We start from the raw sequence: 24,370 nt of genomic DNA, 5'->3' as shown, positions 1-24,370 counted from the left end.
AACTAATGCGTTAAAAACGCATTTAGTGAATTGATTATAAATGTTTCCCTCATATACTCTACTTGCCAGGCCATGTTCATAACAGACTCGCAGTTCACTAAGAGGGTGAGACCACCGTGTTTGGCACTTTATCCATCTTATCTCTTGATCTTTTCCCTGGGCTATTGGTGTTCCTGCACTGTACCTGTGACGTCTCGTTTTGTTCCCATACGGTATGTACCACTTGTCTGTCCTGTCATCTGGGTGAATAGACTAACATGTACATGTAAATAGACTTACTACAGATAGACACGGCTGGGTTTTGTATTTTATTGGTGTGTCATGTATCATTATTCAAACGTGATATATAAAACTTAGAAAATAATTACTCGGTCACTAGGAGGGGGCGAGTAATCCGTCGATAAGTATTTTGGGAAGGTTCCAGAGTTCTGGATTTACACAAGTGATGCGGTTTGCACCGTATGTTTGAGAGGGGGGGCTGGGAGGGGAGGGGTGTCCGCCCAACTAGAGGGGCCACGGCCTCGGAGAGTTGAGTGGAGGAGATGCGTCCAAGGGACTATTCCACCTTAAGAACTCACCGGCCCCTCTGCGCTCCCTCTCCCCGAAGAGCTACGGAATCCCACCAGGCCGCCACGGCGCACGGCTCGCTTGACACTGCGGCGATGCAAACGACTCCAAGCTCCGGGTATCGAGCCCCAGTGCTATAGATGCCATGTCTGACATGCTATCACCAGATCTCCAGTTTCACATACACCACAACCCTGCCACAGATAAACCACTGCTACCCTCATGAAGTATAATTTACATTCAACGTGTGGGTATAGCCTATAGCTATATAAGCACTGCGTAAAAGTAGCAGTGGCGAAAAGTATGAGAGTTTTTAGTGTAAATGATGAGAACATTTAGGGGGAGGACGGGTTATGGGAAGAGGAGTGAGGGCTATAGTCCCGCCTATAAGCGGAGCAGGGGGAAAAAAAAGTTTCCTGGGCCAAACGCGTCCCACTCCACATTGATTGATTATTATGGCACGTCTCTATGTCTGCGTTTTGTTGCGCACGAGATTTTGCCTCTAAAAGATCAAAGCGGCTTCGGGAAGGGGTGGTCCGGAGTTTGGGGATATATAGGGAGCCGGGGTCTGTCCGCCTTTAATGCGAAATATGAGCAGAAACTAGACGGCACAGTAGAAAACAATTACTGCCCCGAAGTCACATAGAAACTCAAACAGCTGTTGAGTATTCAAGACAGGGCTGAAAGAAACACCAACGTTCCGAATAGTTGGAATTGATCTATTGCTGAGCTTTTTTCGAGCAAGAGAATATAAGACTCGAGCTTGAAGCACCAAGATATGAAGTCTGAGCTGTAGACTATTTTGAATGGGTTTTGCACTGGATTTGTTTCCGTTTTAGTTTTTTTTAGATTTACTTCATTTACTGGAGGTGTTTTAGTTCTTGGACTGATGTTTTTTAGTTATTAGTGGAGTCTTTTACGGATTTGACTTGCTTCCGCCAGACACTTCAATATAGTTTTCTCTTTCAGTTAGAAGGGTTTGACACGGAATATGATGTCGTTCGTTTACGTCTCGTTCACTTTGATTACGGCTCTGTGCGTGAGAGCGGCGCACGGCACATGGGAGGAAAGTACAGTTGTACCGGTCAGACTCGACCCGGTTCGGCCCGAGAGGGAAGCCGAGCAGGGCCGGACCCTCTCCGTAGAGGAGCGAGAAAAGGAGTCGGAGATGCGAGTCTACCGGTTGGACGTATTTGGCAAACGGGTGGTCTTGAAGCTAGAGCCGGATCAGACCTTCCTGGCACCTGGGTTTGTGTTCCATGTGGTGGGAAGCCCCGAGTCGCAGGCGCAGCGGGAATCTGACAGCAGCGCAGCCGAGACTCAGTGCTTCTTCTCGGGCACCGTGAACGGGGAGGAGGACTCCGCAGCTGCTCTCAACCTGTGTCACGGACTACGGGGCGGATTCTACCTCCAAGGTGAAGAGTACTTCATCCATCCCAATAAATCGAGTGATGCACAGCCTATGGATGTGGACCTCCACCTCATTCGCCGGAGAGGTCGGGAATATTTTGCAGAGGAGAGCAGCTCAAAGTGCGGGGTCAACGAGGAAGAGGACAGGTTGCCAGAGAATCAGGAGACAAAAGTAAACCATGGAACCACTAACCCCGACCACCCAGGTATGCATTAACACTTATAAAACCTTTGACTTGGATCCATTTCGGAATATGCTGACTTTAGATCATATTCATAGGCCTACGTCTTTTAGTAAGAAAAACAATAAGCCAAGTTGTTCCACATAGTCACTTAGTTGTGTTATGTGTCTACATCATGTATGGAAAACGAAATGGACTCTGGACCAATTCCTGTACCCGCCGTGTCCTGGGGCTTCAATTCCTGGAACAGAGGATTTGTCTATCCAAACTACCTCAACTTCTGTCTTGGAGTGATCCGTAAAATACCCCTTTTACGCAAACATCTGAGACTCTAATAATTACACAGCGCAGGCTATATATTTAAATGTTGAGGTAAGGGTGGATAAGTCGATAATTTGACCGGTGCACAACGAGGGTTAACGGGGAATGGGCTCAGCTTTGACAGTATACGCAGGCAAGAGGGGGGAGGGTAAGGCTCGGAGGAAGTGAGCGGGGAGTGAACGAGGGAGGGAGGTACGGGCCTGGGACGGGGGCTGGTGGTGGTGATACGTGGAAACTAGTCTCGCCGCCTCCTGGTACTGCACGTTACAGGTCAGCACTGTCAAGACATTTTCCCAGAATTCTTTTTCTTCCCCCTCTCACGCATAATTTCCGCCCAGTGAAAGTCAATTTGGGAATGTAGTCATTAGGAAGAGGGCCTCTGATGGTAAGACATCCCGTGAAGTTCCACATGTGTTTTTGGAACACTTCATATGTAATAATCACATGTGAAATACATGTGAGTTTTTGTAATGGGCTGCTGAGTCACCCAACGAGCACACACATCTGGAGAGATGATCTGCTCAGTGCTCAGTAGCTCTTCATCTGCCCTAGAAAATACACATTTGTAGCCTACAAACCCGTGATTGGCCTGTAGTATCACATGGTACAACTCACATAAAATCTCTTGTGACTACTCAGATAAATTGCCATAAGCAATTTGACATTTCATCTTTATGCCTAACAGTTCATCAATTTAAACCAGAGAAAACAGGCTCTCACAAGAGAGCAGTATTAAAAGTCTGATTCTAGGCCAGTTTGTCTGACCTCTCTCCCTTCTTCTCTCTTTCCATCCAGCCCACCACCAGAGGTCAAAGCGCTTTGTGTCCACGCCTCGCTTCGTGGAGATCATGATCGTGGCCGATCAGTCCATGGCCGAGTTCCACGGTGCCGGCCTCAAGCCCTACCTGCTGACCATCATGGCGGTGGCATCGCGCCTCTACCGCCACCCCACCATCCACAACTCCATCAGCCTAGCCGTGGTCAAGCTCCTGGTGGTTTACGAGGAGGAGAGCGGCCCCCAGGTGTCGCCTAACGCTGCCCTGACCCTCCGCAACTTCTGCCAGTGGCAGCGGCAGCACAACCCGCCCAGCGACCGCCACCCAGAGCACTACGACACAGCCGTGCTCTTCACCCGAACGGTATGTTGCTTTTGCATTTTAGCACTGTTTTTACAATGTTTTTACACCAATGTTTACTGTGGTAACAGGCAACACCTTCACAACTACTCGGGTTGATTCTGCTTTCCAAATGGCACCCTATTCACTATATAGTGCGCTACTTTTGATTTGAAACAGGGTCCTGCCATATGATATGGGTTTTGTGTCTGTGTCTGTATGTGGGAAAGCAGTGAGTTTGACAGATGTGTTTTGTCCCTTCTCACCCCCTTTAGGACCTGTGCGGCGCCCACTCCTGTGACACACTCGGCATGGCGGATGTGGGCACGGTGTGCGATCCGGACCGGAGCTGCTCCATCATCGAGGACGACGGGCTGCAGGCAGCATTCACTGTGGCACACGAACTCGGTAAGATGCCACCCTTGATGCCAAGCTGAAACATGTGCACCATATATTCACATCTCTGTCATGAGCCACACACAGTACACATCTCCTCTCTCAGTCCCAAACCAACCCTTGTCTCCCCTCTCTCCATTCCTCCCTCTCTTTTGCGCTCTAGGCCACGTGTTCAACATGCCCCACGACGATTCCAAGCAGTGTGCCAGCGTCAACGGTGACCATTGGGGCTCGCACATGATGGCGTCCACCCTGTCCAACCTGGACCAACTCCAGCCGTGGTCGCCTTGCTCCGCCCTCATGGTCACCACCTTCATGGACAACGGACACGGCCAGTGCCTATTGGACAAGCCCCACAAGCCCCAGCCGCTCCCTGCCATGCTACCCGGAAACATGTACGACGCCAACCGCCAATGTCGCCTGACGTTCGGGGAGGAGTCACAGCACTGTCCCGACCTGAGTACCACATGTGTGGCACTCTGGTGCACAGTGACCACAACCAACAGACTTCTGGTCTGTCAGACCAAGAACTTCCCGTGGGCGGATGGGACGCTGTGTGGCCATGACAGCTTCTGCCTGGCAGGACAGTGTCTGAGCAAGACGGAGGCCGCTCGTCACCAGGTGGGTGTTTAAGACTGTTATAACATAGCCCTATGACAAAGTCTTAAAGTCAATGGGAGTGATGGGATTGGTCCATTGGGGGGAAATGAAGAATAATGCAGCTTTGGGAGTGGTTAGTGTTAGCTACATTGGATTAGGTCCAATGTTATGTCTTTTTTAATATCAGGCTAGCTATTAGAGTGTTGAAATGTTATAGGGCCCTCAAACTCAAATCTGGACATTGAAGCCAGTTCCACTGCATTTTTCATTGTTCCCTTGTTATCAGAGACTGATTTAGACCAGGGACACCAGGTGTGTGCAATTCATTATCAGGTAGAACAGAAAACCAGCAAGCTCCTTACCTCATATGGTAAGAGTTGAGTACCCCTGTTATAGGGGCTAAAGTGAAAGTTACTATTAGCTTTTTAGCTATAGGACTACCTATAGGACTATTGAAATGTTATATGGGCTAGTGTGTGACTATGAATAACGATGGCGTCCTCTCCTGTTGCAGACCCCAGTCAACGGTGCCTGGGGTGTATGGGGACCATGGGGAGACTGCTCCCGTACCTGCAACGGAGGGGTGCAGTACTCCTTCAGGGACTGTGATAGCCCCCTGCCCAAAAACGGGGGCAAGTACTGCGAGGGCAAGAGGATCCAATATCGCTCCTGTAACACAGAGATCTGCCCTGAGAGCAATGGTAAGAGCCTCTACTAGCCTCACTTATTACATACTTAGTTCATGCTTATTACATAGCTAATACACTAATTACTCCTATTACACACATTCATATATTTATACTTTGATATTATACATCCTTATTTAGGCACATAGGCCACTGACTTGCATATTGTACCCATACTTATGCTTTCTACACATTCGAGAATAGCCATATTTGAATATCACAGCCTACTGTAAAGTAAACATAATGCTCAAGCTAAACTAACAGTGAATATCACACCTCTCTCTCTCTCTCTCTCTCTTCATCACTCTTTCTCTAAAGGTCTGTCGTTCCGCGAGGAGCAGTGTCTGGCCCACAACGATATTTCGGCACAGGTGTCGTTCGGTTCGGGAGAGGGTGTGGAGTGGGTTCCCAAATATGCCGGCGTCTCACCCAAAGACCGCTGCAAGCTGGTTTGCCGGGCCAAGGGCACGGGCTACTTCTTCATTCTGAAACCAAAGGTTAGTCAGGTCACACCACAGGCACTTTTGCAAAAATGTAGACAAACACTATCTAGGCTAGCTAGACTAGCTAACACTTTCTAGGCTAACTAGGCTAATTCTGTCTCTAGGCTAACAAGGTTAACATCTGTTTCTCTGCAACTGTCAGGTGGCTGACGGTACTCCCTGCAGCCCGGACTCCACCTCAGTGTGTGTGCAGGGTCAGTGTGTGAAGGCGGGCTGTGACCGAATCATCGGCTCCAGCCGTCGTTTCGACAAGTGCAGCGTGTGCGGAGGCAACGGCTCCACCTGCAAGAAAGTGTCGGGTGCACTGGAGCGTGCCAGGTGAGAACAATGACCTATGACCTCAAAACAGCCATCTTTGACTTGAAATGACTGTTTTCTAGTTGAACCCATTTCATATATTTTACTACAGTCTGTAGAATCCTATCTTTCTCTAATGAATCTATCTCTATCACACCTCTTAGCACTGCCACATTTTTTTTGAACTCAGTCTCTTACTCTTAGACTTAACTCTTACACTTATGCATAACTTTTTACCCTTGGCTATGTTTGACCCTTGTGTGTTTCTGTCCCTCAGGCCTGGTTACCAGAACGTTGTGACCATCCCCGCTGGCGCCACTCACCTGGACGTGAAGCAACGTGCCCCCGGCGGGGGTCGCCATGACAACAGCTACCTGGCAGTGTTGCGCCAGGACGGCACCTACCTCCTGAATGGCGACTACAAGCTGATGACTCTCGAAACAGACATCGCCCTCAAGGGGGCGTTGCTACGATACAGCGGTAGCTCCGCCTCCCTGGAGCGTCTACGCAGCTTCTCGCCCCTCCCCGAGGCCCTGACCATCCAGGTGTTGTCTGTAGGCGACTCGCCCCGCCCCCGTGTCAAATACAGCTACTTTGCGCCAAGACCCGTTTTGGAGTCACCGAGTGGCGGAACGGTGGCACGCCGCCAGTCCATCAATGCCATCCGGGAGCTGGGGGAAGCTGAGTGGACCCTGCGGGAGTGGGGCCCATGCTCGCAGAGCTGTGGGGGCGGTACTCAACAGAGGGAGGTGCTGTGTCTGGATCCCCAGGGGCGGCCATCGCGGGAGTGCCCGGAAGAGCTGCGCCCGTTGGCTTCATGCCCCTGCGCCCCAGACCCCTGTCCTTCGTGGTTCCTGGGGGAGTGGTCGGTGTGCTCCAAGAGCTGTGGCCGCGGGTTCCGCAAGCGGCCGCTACGCTGCGTGGGACACAACGGGCGTGCACTCGCCCACGAGAGCTGCGACCATAAAGACAGGCCTCGACCACTGCTGGACTTGTGCAACCAGAGCACCTGCTAAGTTTGTCAGCTCACCTCATTATTACGTCCCTAAAGAACAACTCATGGAAGAAAGATAGAAATAGACTAAAACAACCATATCGTCATGAACTTTGCATCTGAAAACACATTGACCTATCATGAGAATGTTTACATCCCAAGCAGAGTGCTTTCGTGGGTGTTTTCTGGGGACCAATGGGTCCAAAGTGGCCGACTGATTGACTGACACTGCAGAGCCAACAACATCTCTCTCAACTCCCTCCAGCCACTTTGAGGTTAGACTTTAGTGTTGTTTGGGTCTGCTCCGTGGCACTGCCACCCCTAGAACACCGCATAGACTTGGTGCAGCTGCCTGCTGGGCTGGCACGGGGGCACATTGCAGGCACACTGCGCCCTTCTCCCTCCCTCCACCCCCCCACCCATGTCAGTGGAGCTGAGATGGAGGAAGAGTTTAAATGGACACTTCTCTTTCGAAAAAGCATGCTGCTTTAGGTGCCAATGGCATGCTTGTGTTTGTGTGTGTGTGTGGGGGGGGGGGCAGTCTGTCCTAGCTGGACTGGACAGACATCTTGGGGGGGACTATATGTATCACTGTACAGAATTGGTTACCTTGGGGTGAGGATGTATGTATATGTATTAGAAATAAATGAATGGTCTCACTGCCAAACATTCCACTCCCTGTATCGGTTGGAGGCACTTCCTGTTTCAAAGGGTGCTGAACAAAAGACAATCCGGATTGTCCCTCCTAATCCTTACAACTTTGTACGCAACCAAACTAACTCAATACAGTTCATTTCAATCAACTTCGGTCATTCCTGAACAAGTTGATATGTGCTGCTAACATTCCAGTAGAATCTCCCAATAGACTCATTCCAATACACGTATTATTCAAGATGCATACTGGACTGAACAAAAAAACATTTCAAAGCCATATCACTCTGCCCCGTCCTAGACCAAAGAGGTGTGTGAGCAAGCGAACGCGTGTGTGTGTGAGGCTTCTCTCCTGCTACTACTTCATAAGTAAGTCTCTCCTGCCTTCCGAGAAGGTTTTTTTTTATGACGTTTTGTACAGAATATCCAAACATTATTTATTGTTGTTAAGTATAATCTTGTTGCTTTTTATTATTATTGTTGTATTTTTATTTGTTATTATATTGAAATAACAGAAGGATGTAGAGTATATAGAGTATTTATACAGTATTATATATATGGTCCTAGGTTTATCAATAATAAAGTATCACATTGACCTATATACTGTTGTCATGAGTGGTGTGTCTTGGTATTCTTACACATCCATCCATACACACACACACACCTCAATATATCTGACTCTATACACACACCTCCATCTATTCCACTCTATGCGCGTACACACACACTCACAAACAAGGCCCTCGTCAGCAAATATATGGCGGATTTGTGTAATAAACCTAATCCCAATATATACTTAATTGTCTGATCACATTTCTCTTATGGACAGTGTGTAATAAATATATCATCCACTGGATGGCAGTGTTTCAGTGTCCCCTCCTGACTTCCTCTGGGTCTCAGGATAGGAATGCTGATCTCAAATCAGTCCCCCCTGTCCATGTAATCTTATTCATTATGGTCTCAGCACTCCTATACAGGCTCTGGTGTAGTATCAGTTTAGCCTTTTAGTCTATAATGAATTAATAGATAACATAGACAGCAGGAATCTGATCCTAGATCAGCACACTTATTCTGAGAGGCTTTATGAATATGGCCCCTGGATATAGGATTTGCAAAAAATATTTTCCATAATGAATAAGATTATATAGACAGCAGAGACCAGATCCTAGATCAGCACTCCTACTTTGAGACGCTTTGTGATTACGGGCCAAGACTCAAAGGAAGTCATTACGCTGTAATTATGGGAGAAGAAGACTCCAACATCACTGTAATTTGGGTAGCACCATAATGGTTCTCATCTCAAATGGCACCCTATTCCCTATATAGTGCACTACTTTTGATTGACCAGGGCACATATGGCTCTGGTCAATAGGATTGTACTATAATGGGAATAGGGTGCGATTTGGGATGCATTCAATGTGTCAGCAGATTCTGTAAACATGTTTGCAGAACAGAAAAAGACTGTCCTGGATCAGTATTCCCTCTAAATGTAGCTTATGCTGACTATAAGAAAAAAAGAGCCAATGATTGGAAATGAAAAGAGAAGCCCAAACCTTTAAAGCTCAATGGTAACTTGTCCACATTACAGTGACATACCGTTTCAACCACTGAAAAGACTGACTTACAATTTATTTAAAGAGCATTTCAAATATACTACAACCGAGTCTGTATAGGACTAGATATATTAAATGCTGTGCTCTTCCCATAAGCACTGTGGAGTTGCCATCGAGTTAGCCTACCACAGTTGTGTTGCTGTTGTTGCCAATGGAAAATGCTTATTTCCTTGGGAACTGGGACTTTCTTTATAGAATACAATTACACTATTGTTGTACTTTTGTTTAGTTTTCCCATCTCTGCAAGACAAAACCAAAAACTCCCACCAACCCACTCTCAATTAATTATCTGCCGAAAACCCCTGACAACTGTGAACAATTATGAATGGGTGGTATTTCTGTAAAAGGTCACGTTTCCCTATGAAGTTAAGAGTGACAAGATGCCACTCTGAGGTGTAGGGTGAAGTTGCCCCTAGCCTATGGTCGTGGGTCAGTTTTGCATTTCCCCCACTAACGGTTAAGGTTATGATTGGGGGTGGGGAAGCTGATCCTAGATCTGCACCTAGAGGAAACTTTAACTTTAACGAATGCATTACATTTTAGAATGAATCTATCTATGTATCCAAGCTCTCCTGTCATGCATCATGGCAAAGCCAAAACCGCGATTCAAGCTTATTCTGTCTTTATTAGAATTAGGATATATATTCGTAATAAAGAGATACTAGACTGTTCTCACCTAAAACAATTAGTATTTTATGCAGAATGAGTGGCCCTATATTAAGGCATAACCATGGACTGTCACACAAAGTAAATAGGCCTAGGTTGATTAAAGATGGTGTTTGAGAGGGAAGTCATTCAATCCTACAAGCTTGAGCAACCCATTTAGCCTACATTTTACGAGATGAAATTGTTTAGTTCTAAGTTATATCAAACAAACTTCGTGCTCCAATGGACATTTGAAATAGAGATTCATGGATGTGTTGTATGACATATTGAGAGGGGCGGGTGGATATGTTTTGGTTTCTGACTAGGGAAGTTGGCAAACAGTGTTTAAAAAAAGTTCGTTTCCTCTCAAAATAATCCTGAGATGTGTGTGTACACGACATAGACCAGTATATTTTTCATTTTCAAAGTGGTCGTGATAGTGGCGGCGGCGGCGTCCTTTAAGTCGGAGAGATGCAAATGTTATCGAGGTACTTCCATCCCTTTTCCCACCCAGTCAAAAGTCATTTGAGAAAATAGCTGCTGCGGGGGAGGGGAAGCGCTAGGACCCACTCCAAGGAAAAAAGGAACAGAAGAAAACAACGAGGAAAGACTGAAGGAAACACTTTTAGAGATACGAACACATGAAAGAAGAAACGAATGAGACTTTTCATTCTGATTTAAGCATTTTAATGACTGGAGCAAAGATCCATGAATTTGCGTTCATGGCTCTCTTCGATTGAACTTTTTAGAGAACTCAATTGATTGCGCATATCAGCGATGTTTCGGTGAGCGACTATATCCCATAGTCTTCTTCGTGGGCGCATATTAATGAAAACACGGACTTTATCGTTTGGGAATAACTGTGAGCAACATTTAGAACAAGTAGGCCTATGTTATCAATCGATATGGAAAGAACGGAGGCAGCGGGGTGGAAATTCCTACGGGACTCTCTCCTACTTTGTGTTTTTGCCGGTAAGAGTTCGTTCATTTGTCCCTGGTTCTCTAGGATGCTTTATCGTCTTCAACGTGCGCAAATGTGTTATTATCAGCAGAAGTGTTCCTTTAACAATGGTTTATTTTTTTATTAGGCTAATTGTGAATGTGAACTCATCAACCCAATGCATGGATGGTTTCACAACGGAAACGAATGGCAGCTTATCTAAATAAAACATTGCTTCAATGTAGCCGATCATTAACTTAGACATACTACCGTTCATGTACTCAATGGTAAAAGAGTCCCTCGATAAATAAAAGTGCTGTAGCTTACCGTATGTATCGCCACCTCTACAATTAAAAAAAGGCTCAATTGAGTTGGAATCTCATAAATGTAACCAAACAATATGCATAAAACCTTATATCAAAACTCTGAAGTGATCTACATAGAAGAAGAAAAAGTGTGCGCGAGCTTGTGTGTGTGTGTGGGGGGGGGGGGGGTGATGTACAAGCCTTGCTCAGCACTAGTCGCAGAACTATACTGCCATTGTCCCCAGCGTAAAAAGCGACAGGACCCTGAGGTAAGGAGCTAGACCTCAAGGGACCACCCATATGGACTACCATCGTTCCCATCGATGACATGCACATCAAAGTGGTTACACTCCACACTTCACAGGGAGGAATATGTTTGCAGCTCAAATGGCTGTGGTCACAAGTAGCACTACTGTATATAGGGAAGAGGGATGTACCCAAATTATGTCTACTCTGTTTCAAGATTACTATTGTAGACCCACACATGCCTTTTCAGGGTTGGAAAACAAAATCTGCCATCCTTTTGTGAGGGATCTGTTGAAAATACACCAGCTTTTGAACAAAATGAGAATAAAGCTGGAATGGAGATGAAAATCATTGAACACACACACACACACCAGTAATTTGTGGCAGTATGCTTGAAGGTTGAGAAAAAAGCAGGGCTGTGTCTGGGTTAAATTATGTGGTTGTTGAGGAGGGCAAACAGTGAGATATAGGACACACATCCTTTAGACAGACTGTGTGTGTTCAAATACTATATAAAATAATAATCAAATACAAAACCACAAGTAGTGTTTCCAAATGTCCTTTATTTCAAGTGCTTTCTCATTTTGAGACCCCTCTCCCTGAGCCATCCCCTTCATTTCAAGTGCTTTCTCATTTTGAGACCCCTCTCCCTGAGCCATCCCCTTCATTTCAAGTGCTTTCTCATTTTGAGACCCCTCTCCCTGAGCCATCCCCTTCATTTCAAGTGCTTTCTCATTTTGAGACCCCTCTCCCTGAGCCATCCCCTTCATTTCAAGTGCTTTCTCATTTTGAGACCCCTCTCCCTGAGCCATCCCCTTCATTTCAAGTGCTTTCTCATTTTGAGACCCCTCTCCCTGAGCCATCCCCTTTATTTCAAGTGCTTTTTCATTTTGAGACCCCTCTCCCTGAGCCATCCCCTTAATTTCAAGTCACATATCCGTGTGTCTCTCCACTGAAGGACTCTCACCACCAGCTCTCCAAAGCCTCAGAGTGGCTGTAACCTTCAGTGCTTCATCTTTGCCGTGCTCACATACACAGAAGGTTTATACACAGGTTTACACATTTTATAGATGACATTTTAGTAATTTAGCAGATCCTCTTATCCAGAGCAACTTACAATGAGTGCATTCGCTTTAAGATACTGTTGCTAGGAGAGACATCACATCACAATCGTATCAGGTACAGTTTCCCTCAGCAAAGTGTTTATCAGCAAAATCAGTTCTAGTGAGAAAAGAGAAATGCCTTTTTTTACACACACACACACACACACATATATATATATATACATATATATATAAACAGTAGTTTAGGAACAGTAATTAGGAATTGTTAGTTAGATTACTTGTTGGTTATTACTGCATTGTCGGAACTAGAAGCACAAGCATTTCGCTACACTCGCATTAACATCTGCTAACCATGTGTATGTGACAAATAAAAGTTGATTTGATATATATATATACACACACAGAGAAGATTTACACACACACACTCTCCACCCAACCAAGGCTGACTAAACCACAGAAAACCCGGGTATACAAAGGGGAAAGCTTTGGTGAGAGAGGGGTATCTGCAGGTTTAGACTAGTGCAGAGAGAAAGAACACAGGTGAAGTTAGTGAATAGTGTAGTTGACTAAGAGTATACGCTTTCATATAAAGAAAATATTTTCTGAAATTTCTTGTATGATCTCCATTCACATAGCCCTGTTGTCACACAACTCATCTTATTGTTATAACCCTTTTTGATGTGTGGTGTTGTGTGCTTATCGGTTTAGGGTTAGGTCCCACTCTACAGGATGAATACCCTTTAAGGCTTAATGAAGCCTTCATAAACCCTCTATAAGGACTATATATTTCCACTTACAGTTGAATTTGGAAGTTTACATAGACTTAGGTTGGAGTCATTAAAACAAGTTTTTTTTTTACTCCACAAATTTCTTGTTAACAAACTATAGTTTTGGAAAATCGGTTAGGACATCTACTTTGTGCATGACACAATTAATTTTTACAACAATTGTTTACAGACAGATTATTTCACTTATAATTCACTTCATCACAATTCAGGTGGGTCAGAAGTTTACATACACAAAGTTGACTGTGCCTTTAAACAGCTTGGAAAATTCCAGAAAATTATGTCATGGCTTTAGAAGCTTCTGATAGAACACCATGGGACCACGCAGCCATCATACCGCTCAGGAAGGAGACATGTTCTGTCTCCAAGAGATGAACGTACTTTTGTGCAAAAAGTGCAAATCAATCCCAGAACAACAGCAAAGGACCTTGTGAAGATGCTGGAGGAAACCGGTACAAAAGTATCTATATCCACAGTAAAACAAGTCCTATATCGACATAACCTGAAAGGCCGCTCAGCAAGGAAGAAGCTACTGCTCCAAAACCGCCATAAAAAAGCCAGACTACGGTTTGCAACTGCACACGGGGACAAAGATCGTACTTTTTGGAGAAATGTCCTCTGGTCTGATGAAACAAAAATATAACTGTTTGGCCATGATGACCATCATTATGTTTGGAGGAAAAAGGTAGAGGCTTGCAAGCCGAAGAACACCATCCCAACCGTGATGCACGGGGATGGCAGCATCATGTTGTGGGGGGGTGCTCTGCTCCAGGAGGGACTGGTGCACTTCACAAAATAGATGGCATTATGAGGTAGGAAAATGATGTGGATATATTGAAGCAACATCTCAAGACATCAGTCAGGAAGTTAAAGTCAAATTCTTGTTTTGTGAGTTTATGTGCAATATGGTTGTTTTGCTCTAGCTAAGTTACTCTTTAAAAAGCCTTGATTTTAGTGACATTTCCATGTTTAGAAAAGGTTCAATTAAGCGAAAGACAAAGTTTTAAGTGTATCTGCCGAAGCTGCTCTCCATTATCTTTTTAACCTTTTGTAATATGAACATAGCATTGTGATTTTGTCCATTTAAAGGGTTTTGGAAATCTTGATTCCAAAGAGCACACTCTACCTTTCTCTCAGCATGTTAGATGCAGAGAGTGAGTGTGTGCATATGTCCGTAGCAGAGGTAGGTGTGTGTGTATGCGTCTCCATATAATGTATTGCATCTCTCCTGCAGGTCACAGTGAGGCCCAGTGTGATGGCTGTGTGGAGTACTGCTGTGAAGGCTCTCCCCCTTTCTGCTGCTCCTACTACGCCTATATGGGAGATGTCCTCTCGTAAGTAAACACACAACACACACAATGTCACCTTCTATACATACACACATGCTCAGTCACCCTCCATCTATAAACACACACTCCCCAACTACACACACCAAAATCACTTCTCTACCACTTCACCACCTGCCCTTTCCAAATGCAGGGTATGACCCCTCTGAGAGGTTTGACCGTCATTTGGCTCAAGAGAGCTGGCCTCTCACTTTCTCTGTCCTCTTTCTCACCAGAGTATAACACATGCTACCTGCTACAGTCCACCAATGAAGATAATCATGATATTAAAATGTTGTGTATGCATGCAACGTTGATTCATGTCACAGTTAAAATTCCCAAATTCACAGTTTGACTCATAAAGTTGATGCTAAATAAGTGGGGGTTTCACACAAAAAAAGTGCTATTGAATAGGCCCATTGAATGTGGACTCGTTTTTTTCTATCCATATAATGTAGCTCTTTCAAGGCCATGGTTGTCATAAGGTAATGGTGAGGAATAATGGTTCCTTGTTTCAGGAGAGCTATCTCATCTCTTTCTACAGCTTCTCCACAGCCTTTTAAATGGAGTTTGACCACATAAATACACCAAAGCACACGTATATGAACTCACACACTCACGCTAACACAGACACATACTCACACACATACACACAGGTCTGAGTCATATAATCCGATGGTTGAGCAGATCTCCATGGTTGCCCACAGACATGTTTGGTCCGGTGTATGTTACAGGCAGCTGCTCCCAGCCTTTTTCTCAGCGCTAGATGGCCCTATCCCAAAATGCACTGCTTCTCTATAGAGCAGGGTTGTATTCATTGTAGCACACCGTAGCAAAACATTTAGCAATAAAAACTGAAATGTTTCATATTGCACGTGTCCAGGTAGACCCTCCCTGTTTCAGTCAGTTTTTTTTCATTTGTTGTGTAGTGAATATGACCCAAACTTTGGGTCAATTCACTTTTCAATTAAGTCACATCATACATTTACATTTGAGTAATTTAGAAGACACTCTTATCCAGAGCGGCTTAAATTAATGCATTCATCTTAAGATAGCTAGGTGAGACAACAACATATCACAATCTTAGCAAGTACGTTTTCCCTCAACAAAGTCGTTTTCAACAAAATAGCCTTTTTGGGGGGAGGGGTGGCCGTGGGGTTTATTTAAGATACTCTTTAACTCTTTACGGAGGTAGGAAGGTGAATTGAAATTCCATGCAGAATTGATTTGTGAGGAGATTAATTGGATGAGATGACTTACCAGCAGCCACAAACTAGAATGAAAAGGGGAGTATTCAGTCAAAGTGACAAACGTGTGTTTGTGTGTACGTTTTCTAGGGGCACGGCGATCTCGGGCATCGTGTTTGGTGTGGTGTTTCTGATGGGAGCGCTGGCGGCCTTCTTCCTGTGTGTGTGCATGTGTGTGAAGAATGGGCGCGGGGCCCGGGTGGATGTGTTCAACACCTCCTACATCAACACTGTGTCCCAGGGCTACCCAGGTAAGACTGATCGAGGATCAGGTCCCTCCTGTCCATATAATCTTATTCATTATGATCGAAAAGACTAAACTGATCCTAGGCCAGCTCTCAGAGTCCATATGGTTTCAAGTTTTATTAGTCACATGTACAAGTACAGTGAAATGCTTAAAGTCCCAATCCTGCCATTTTTATCTCAATATCAAATAATTTCCAGGTAACAATTAAGTACCTTAATGTGATTGTTTTTCCATTCAAATGGCAAAAAAATAAACAAAATTAGCTTCTTAGCAAAGAGCAATATCTTAAGCAAGAATTTTGCTACAACTGTCTGGGAGTGGTCTGAGTGGGGAGGGGAAAATTGAAAACGATCTGTTATTGTCAGAGTGGTTTGGAACTCTCTTTCTTATTGGTCTATTAACTACATGGAACAAAAATATAAACATAACATGTAAAGTGTTGGTCCCATGTTTCTTCTTAAAAGATCCCAGAATGTCACTCTAAAAGGGCATTATCATCATTTTCACAATTTCACGGTATTATTCCAACCTCATAGTGTGGAAATATACAGTATATAAAACAAGAAAACCACATTTGACTGCACTGGTCCTTTAACCCCTTATACTTGTGTAAATTGGCCAATATGGATAGGGCCAAATAAATATATATTTAAGAATAACTATAAAAAGCATATGCTTTAGCATGATAGCAATTGAAAGAGAACACTTTGGAGATTATGGGGAAATTTTCAGACCAAAAATGAGGACAAAACAGTTCACCTTACACAAGACTGATTCCAAACATTACACTGTTCAATCAATCAAATGTATTTATAGAGCCCTTCTTACATCAGCTGATGTCAAAGTGCTGTACAGAAACCCAGCCTAAAACCCCAAACAGCAAGCAATGTAGGTGTAGAAGAACAGTGGATAGGAAAAACTCCCTAAAAAGGCCGGAACCTAGAAAGAAACCGAGAGAGGAACCAGACTATGAGGGGTGGCCTCTTCTGGCTGTGCCAGGTGGCGATTATAACAGATCATGGCCAAGATGTTAAAATGTTAATAGATGACCAGCAGGGTCAAATAATAATAATCACAGTGGTTGTAGAGGGTGCAACAGGTCAGCACCACAGGAGTAAATGTCAGTTGGCTTTTCATAGCTGATCATTCAGAGTATCTCTACCGCTCTTGCTGTCTCTAGAGAGTTGAAAACTGCAGGTCTGGGACAAGGTAGCACGTCCGGTGATCAGGTCAGGGTTCCATATATGCAGCCAGAACAGTTGAAACCGGAGCAGCAGCATGACCAGGTGAGCTGGGGACAGCAAGGAGTCATCAGGCCAGGTAGTCCTGAGGCATGGTCCAAGGGCTCAGGTCCTCAGAGAGAAAGAAAGAATGAAAGAGAGAATTAGAGAGAGCTTACTTAAATTCACACAGGACACCGGATAAGACAGGAGAAATACTCCAGATATAACAGACTGTCCCTAGCCCCCGACACAAACTATTGCTGCATAAATACTGGAGGCTGAAACAGGAGGGGTCGGGTGACACTGTGGCCCTGTCCGACGATACCCCCGGACAGGGCGAAACAGGCAGGATATAACCCCACCCACTTTGCCAAAGCACAGCCCACACTACTAGAGGGATATCTTCAACCACCAACTTACTATCCTGAGACAAGGCCAAGTATAGCCCACAAAGATCTCCCCCACGGCACGAACCCAGGGGGGCAACCCGCACAGGAAGATTACAGTGACTCAACCCACTCAAGTGACGCACCCCTCCTAGCCAGTGACTCATCCCCTGTAATAGGGTTTGAGGCAGAGAATCCCAGTGGAGAGAGGGGAACCGGCCAGGCAGAGACAGCAAGGGCAGTTCATTGCTCCAGTGCCTTTCCATACACCTTCACACTCCTGGGCCAGACTACACTCAATCATATGACCCACTGAAGAGATGAGTCTAAAATATAGACTTAAAGTTCGAAACTGAGTTTGCGTCTCTCACATGGATAGGCAGATCATTTGCATAGAAATGGAGCTCTATAGGAGAAAGCCCTGCCTCCAGCTGTTTGCTTAGCAATTCTAGGAATAGTAAGGAGGCCTATGTCTTGTGACCATAGCGTACGTGTATGTATGTATGGCAAGACCAAATTGGACAGATGGGTAGGGGCAAGCATTAAAACCTTGAAATCAGCCCGTGCCTTAAAAGGAAGCCAGTTTAGAGAGGCTAGCACGGGGGTAATATGATCACATTTTTTGGTTTTAGTCAAGATTCTAGCAGCCATGTTTAGCACTAACTGAAGTTTATTTACTGCTTTATCCGGAAAGTAGAGCATTGCAGTAGTCTAACCTAGAAGTGACAAAAGCATGGATTCCTTTTTCTGCATCATTTTTGAACAGAAAGTTTCCGATTTTTGCAATGTTACTGTGAGCGGACCAAGTAATTGGTCGTCACTCTAAAGGGTGAAGGTGGAATAAACGAGTCAGGAGTAGGTTTTCTTGATTGAACACAGTTCTCTATTGAAGGCATTTGGGCAACACAAACACTCCAACATAATCAATGAATATCTCCCAAGGACAAAACATACATCTTCTTCTCCAGATCAAACAGGAACACAATACGATTATCTTTAAACTACAATAAAAGTCACGGGATTGCCACCGTCTTATTGGTTCTTCATGGATAGCTCCTCTGTCTCAGTGGCCATCTTCCAGAGATAGTTTTTCCCCCCTTCTCTCTGCTGGTTCCATACTCTCTCTTATAGGGGAAGGAGAATATGTCATTAGTACCGTCAGCTGTGCTTAATTGCCTCTGTCTACCTTGCCTCCCATGCCTTGTTGGGCTACTATCCGTGAGCCCAGCCTGCCCTCCAGTGATCCTTCCACATTACATAGATGGAAAAAAGCTGTCTTTCAAACAGTCTTGATATTTTCTTCAAAAGAGAGATCAGGGGCCCAAAGTAACGCAGAGGTCATTCACAGTTTTATTTGAGATGACTGTACAACGATCAATATTAATTGTCAGATTCAACAGAAGATGTCTTTGTTTCTTGGGACCTAGAACTAGCATCTCTGGTTTGTCCGAGTTTAAAAGTAGAACATTTGCCGCCATCCACTTCCTTATTATATCTGAAACACAAGCTTTCAGGGAGGGCAATTTTGGGGCGTCACCATGTTTCATCAAAATGTACAGCTGTGTGTCGTCCACAAAGCAGTTAACATTATGTTTCCGAATGACATCACCAAGAGGTAAAATATATAGTAAAAACAATTGTGGTCCTAAAACGGAGCCTTGAGGAACACCGAAATTTACAGTTGATTTGTCAGAGGATAAACCATCTACAGAGACAAACTGACATCTTTCCAACAGATAAGATGTAAACCAGGCCAGAACTTGTCCATGTAGACCAATTTGGGTTTCCAATCTCTCCAAAATAATGTGGTGATCGATGGTATCAAAAGCAGCACTAAGGTTTAGGAGCACGAGGACAGATGCAGAGCCTCAGTCTGACACCATTAAAAGGTAATTTACCACATTCACAAGTGCAGTCTCAGTGCTATGATGGGGTCTAAAGCCAGACTGAAGCGTTTCGTATATACATTGTTTGTCTTCAGGAAGGCATTGAGTTGCTGCGCAACAGCTTTTTCTAAAATGTTTGAGAGGAATGGGAGATTCGATATAGGCCGATAGTTTTTTATATTTTCTGGGTCAAGGTTTGGCTTTTTCAAGAGAGGCTTTATTACCACCACTTTTAGTGAGTTTGGTACACATCCGGTGGATAGAAAGCCATTTATTATGTTCAACATAGGAGGGCAAAGCACAGGAAGTAGCTCTTTCAGTAGTTTAGTTGGTCCAGTATGTAGCTTGAAGGTTTAGAGGCCGTGATTATTTTCATCAATGTGTCAAGAGATATAGCATTAAAAAACTTGAGTGTCTCCCTTGATCCTAGGTCCTGGCAGTGCTGTGCAGACTCAGGACAACTGAGCGTTGGAGGAATACACAGATTTAAGGAGGAGTCCGTAATTTGCTTTCCAATGATCATGATCTTTTTGTCAACGAAGTTCATGAATTTATCACTGCTGAAGTGAAAGCCATCCTCTCTTGGGGAATGCTGCTTTTAGTTAGCTTTCAAAAATACATTTGGGATTGTTCTTATTTTCCTCAATTAAGTTTGAAAAATAGGATGATTGAGCAGCAGTGAGGGCTCTTCGATACTGCACGGTACTGTCTTTCCAAGCTAGTCGGAAGACTTCCCATTTCATGTAGCTCCATTTCTGTTCCAATTTTCTGGAAGTTTGCATCAGAGCTCGGGTATTTTCTGTATACCAGGGAGATGTTTCTTATGACAAGGTTGAATTGAGTTCCCCAGTTAGGTGTTTAACTGACTTTTGTACTCTGACGTCCTTTGGTAGGTGGAGGGAGTCTGGAAGGGCATCTAGGAATCTTTGGGTTGTCCGAGAATTTATAGCACAACGTTTGATGATCATTGGTTGGGGTCTGAGCAGAACTCCTTTCTAGGGAGTTTTTCCTAGCCACCGTGCTTCTACGCCTGCATTGCTTGCTGTTTGGGGTTTTAGGCTGGGTTTCTGTACAGCACTTTGATATATCAGCTGATGTAAGAAGGGCTATATAAATACATTTAATTTGATTATTTGTTGCGATTGCAAACATAATAAAATGTTGGTCCGATTAGGATTATGGATTAGGATTAACTCCAGGATTATGAGGAAAAACATTAAGATCCACAACATTTATTCCACGGGACAAAACTAGGTCCAGAGTATGACTGTGGCAGTGAGTAGGTCCGGAGATATGTTGGACAAAACCCACTGAGTCAAGGTTGATTTTATGTGCAACTTACATTGACTTTTCTTTCATTGAAATGGCGTGGAAACAACATTGATTCAACCAGTGTGTGCCCCATCATTAGCAAAGTTATAAAATACAATCTTACCGTGTCAGGCTTTCAAAAGGCACTTCAGCCAAGCAGATTGTAATTTTGATGCACATAGAATGGAGTCATCAGCGCATTCAAGTGCATGTTTAACTGGAACTTAAAAGGAACATTGTTACATCAAATGCCTGTTTGCCTAAGACTGATGCCATGCAAGTGCTTGTATGCATGTACTCATGCATACACACACTTGCATTCAAACGAACACACATGCACAGACACGGACACACACACATACACAAATGTAAATAGTGCCACACATGCACACAAATGCATACAGTGGCCTTGCTGTCATGATTTTTGTTTTCTGTTGTTGTCCTTTGTTGTTGTTTTTTTCTCTCTTTTGTTCTTTTAGTTGGTTGTTGGCGTATTGGGTCGGTGGTGGTTTTGGTTGGGTTGGAGGGGGATGGTGGCTTAGGGGGATAGAGATGGGGGGTGGGGGGAGGTTTTTTGAGGGGAACTTATGGGAGGGTTCTTGGGTGGTGAGGGGGAGCTCTCTAGGGGATCTGTGGGGGGGGGGGGGATCTTGGATGGTTGGAGGCCTGGCATTTGAGAGCTTGGGCCGGTGGCCGAGAGGTTGCTGGTTCGGGTCCCCGATTTTACTGGGTAGGGATCTATTCTTGTGCTATTGGGCGGGGCGCTTGACCCTGGTTGCTCCTGTGGGTCGCTCTGGGTGGGGATGTCTGCTAGATGACTGAAAGTAATGTAAATGCTGAGCAGCTTCACTGCAGGTAGATTGTATGTTAAAAAAGGTGCATGTTCTGTGGATATTTATTTATATAATATGACAAAAATAGGCCCAATCTGTTCAGGACAATGCAGGGTTTAATGCATGTCATCCTTGTAACTGTGAATCAAACATAGTGGTCACAAACGTTGATACTGAAAATGAAGTCCACATTTGTACTCACGGGTCTGTGGTTTCCTTGTATGACATCAAAGCTGTATTTATTATAATCCTCAATGTCTCATCTTTCAGAACACATCCACTCCTCTCTATTTACAGCATTTCCCTCACACAGACAACAACAAATGTGCAAAAGTAGCACAATTAGAGGGAGGAATGGGAGGATCTTCTTGTCAGTGCTCAAGTTTATAACTGCTGTCAGTCAAAACCCATACACGCTGTGAAGAGGAGAACCTGAGCTCTGACGTCATGTATAGCATGTTACTGTACAGCCACTGCAGGCGCTTATCAATGCCATTTTCAACCCGTATACAGGATGACAGTGGTTGTGAGTGGGAAGGGTTACTACCTTGCAAGCCCAGTGCAGTATTCAGTATCAAAATACTATAACAAAAAAAAACTGAGAAATAAAGGAATAACAAAATATAAGACTGTAAGCTATACACAGGGTCAGTGCCAGTGCCAAATGTACAATGTGCAGGGATAATGGAGTAGTTGAGGTAGATATGTACATGTAGGCAGGGATTACGAGAAAGTGACTGGTAGCAGGATAAATAATAATAATAATAGTAACCAATATAGCAACAGCATAAGTGGTGGGTGGTTGTGTGCATGATTGCGAGTGTATGTATGTGGTTGTTAGTGTGTGCGTGTGGGTAGAGACCTGTGAGTGTGCATTCAGTACCAGTCAAAAGTTTGGACACACCTACTCATTCAAGGGTTTTTCTTTATTTTTACTATTTTCTACATTGTAGAATAAAAGACATCAAAACTATGAAATAGCACATATGGAATTATGTAGTAACCAAAACAGTGTTAAACACATCAAAATATTTGCCTTGATGACAGCTTTGCACACTTTTGGCATTCTCAGCTTCATGAGGTAGTCACCTGGAATGCATTTCAATTAATAGGTGTGCCTTCTTAAAAGTTAATTTGTGGAATTTATTTCCTTCTTAATGCATTTGAGCCAATCAGTTGTGCTGGGTCAAGGTAGGGTTGGCATACAGAAGATAGCCCTATATGGCAAAAGACGAAGTTCATATTATGGCAAGAACAGCTCAAATAAGCAAAGAGAAATGACAGTCCACCACTATTTTAAGACATGAAGGTCAGTCAAATAGGAACATTTCAAGAACTTTAAAACGTTTCTTCAAGTGGAGTCGCAAAAACCATCAAGCTCTCTGAAACTGGATCTCATTATGTCCACCACAGGAATGGAAGACCCAGAGTTACCGCTGTTGCAGAGGATAAGTTCATTAGAGTTACCAGCTTGAGAAATTGCAGCCCAAATAAATGCTTCACAGAGTTCAAGTAACAGACACATCTCAACATCAATTGTTCAGAGGAGACTCCGTGAATCAGGCCTTCATGGTCGAATTGCTGCAAAGAAATCACTACTAAAGGATACCAATAATAAGAAGAGACTTGCTTGGGCCAAGAAACGTGAGCAATGGACATTAGACTGGTTGAAATCTATTCTTTGTTCTGACGAGTCCAAATTTGAGATTTTTGGTTCCAACCACCGTGTCTTTGTGAGACGCAGAGTAAGTGAACGGATTATCTCCATTTGTGTGGTTCCCCAATGTGAAGCATGGAGGAGGAGGTGTGATGGTGTGGGGGTGCTTTGCTGGTGACACTGCGATTTATTTAGAATTCAAGGCACAGTTAACCATTATGGATTCCACAGCATTCTGCAGCGATACGCCATCCCATCTGGTTTGCGCTTAGTGGGACTATCATATATTTTTCAATGGGACAATGACCCAACACACCTCCAGGCTGTGTAAGGGCTATTTTACCAAGAAGGAGAGTGATGGAGTGCTGCATCAGATGACCTAGCCTCCACAATCACCTGACCTCAATCCAATTGAGATGGTTTGGGATGAGTTGGACTGCAAAGTGAACAAAAAGCAGCCAACAAGTGCTCAGAATATGTGGGAACTCCTTCAAGACTGTTGGAAAAGCATTCCAGGTAAGGCTTGTTGAGAGAATGCCAAGAGTGTGCAAAGCTGCCATCAAGGCAAAGGGTGGCTACTTTAAAGAATCTAAAATATATTTTGATATGTTTAACACTTTTTTGGTTACTATAAGATTCCATATATTATTTTGTAGATTTGATGTCTATACTATTATTCTACAATGTAAAAATAAAGAAAAACCCTTGAATGAGTAGGTGTGTCCAAACTTTTGACTGATATTCTACATTCAGCGCATATAGTCCTTGGTGGGGGTGGGCAGCTATTGTCTATCTGTGTAGAAGTCTTGGTGGTATAAGCTGTCTCGGAGCCTGTTGGTACGAGACCTGATACTCTGGTACCGCCTGCCAGACGGAAGAAGAGAGAACGGGTGGCTGGAGTCTTTGGTAATTTTTCAGGCCTTCCTTAGACACTG

General features: G+C 44.2%; 2 protein-coding genes across 3 annotated transcripts in view; both read left to right on the top strand.

Annotated features, from left to right (window-relative positions):
• The first annotated feature begins 1,041 nt into the window (after nucleotides 1–1,041).
• LOC135543621 (A disintegrin and metalloproteinase with thrombospondin motifs 1-like) lies at nucleotides 1,042–8,323 on the top strand. Its single transcript, XM_064971043.1, has 8 exons — nucleotides 1,042–2,183; nucleotides 3,276–3,619; nucleotides 3,871–4,003; nucleotides 4,155–4,612; nucleotides 5,106–5,292; nucleotides 5,596–5,774; nucleotides 5,923–6,098; nucleotides 6,355–8,323. Exons 1-8 carry the CDS (start codon nucleotides 1,559–1,561, stop codon nucleotides 7,091–7,093), a joined length of 2,841 nt encoding a protein of 946 aa, XP_064827115.1. The 5' UTR covers nucleotides 1,042–1,558; the 3' UTR covers nucleotides 7,094–8,323.
• A 2,013-nt stretch (nucleotides 8,324–10,336) lies between these two features.
• LOC135543620 (cysteine and tyrosine-rich protein 1-like) overlaps nucleotides 10,337–24,370 on the top strand; it is a 387,961-nt gene continuing 373,927 nt past the window's right edge. For both annotated transcript variants that reach the window (XR_010456231.1, XM_064971042.1), the window contains exons 1-3: nucleotides 10,337–10,952; nucleotides 14,555–14,654; nucleotides 15,983–16,143. Coding sequence is in view for 1 of the 2 variants with exons in the window: in XM_064971042.1 (XP_064827114.1) it covers nucleotides 10,871–10,952; nucleotides 14,555–14,654; nucleotides 15,983–16,143 (343 nt within the window). In the remaining variant the exon portion in view is untranslated. The remainder of the gene's footprint in view (nucleotides 10,953–14,554; nucleotides 14,655–15,982; nucleotides 16,144–24,370) is intronic.

Source organism: Oncorhynchus masou, chromosome 7 (genome assembly GCF_036934945.1).
Source record: "Oncorhynchus masou masou isolate Uvic2021 chromosome 7, UVic_Omas_1.1, whole genome shotgun sequence".
Lineage (NCBI taxonomy): Eukaryota > Metazoa > Chordata > Actinopteri > Salmoniformes > Salmonidae > Oncorhynchus > Oncorhynchus masou.
Note: the sequence above shows the minus strand (reverse complement) of the source record. Positions and strands in the feature narration are given on the sequence as shown.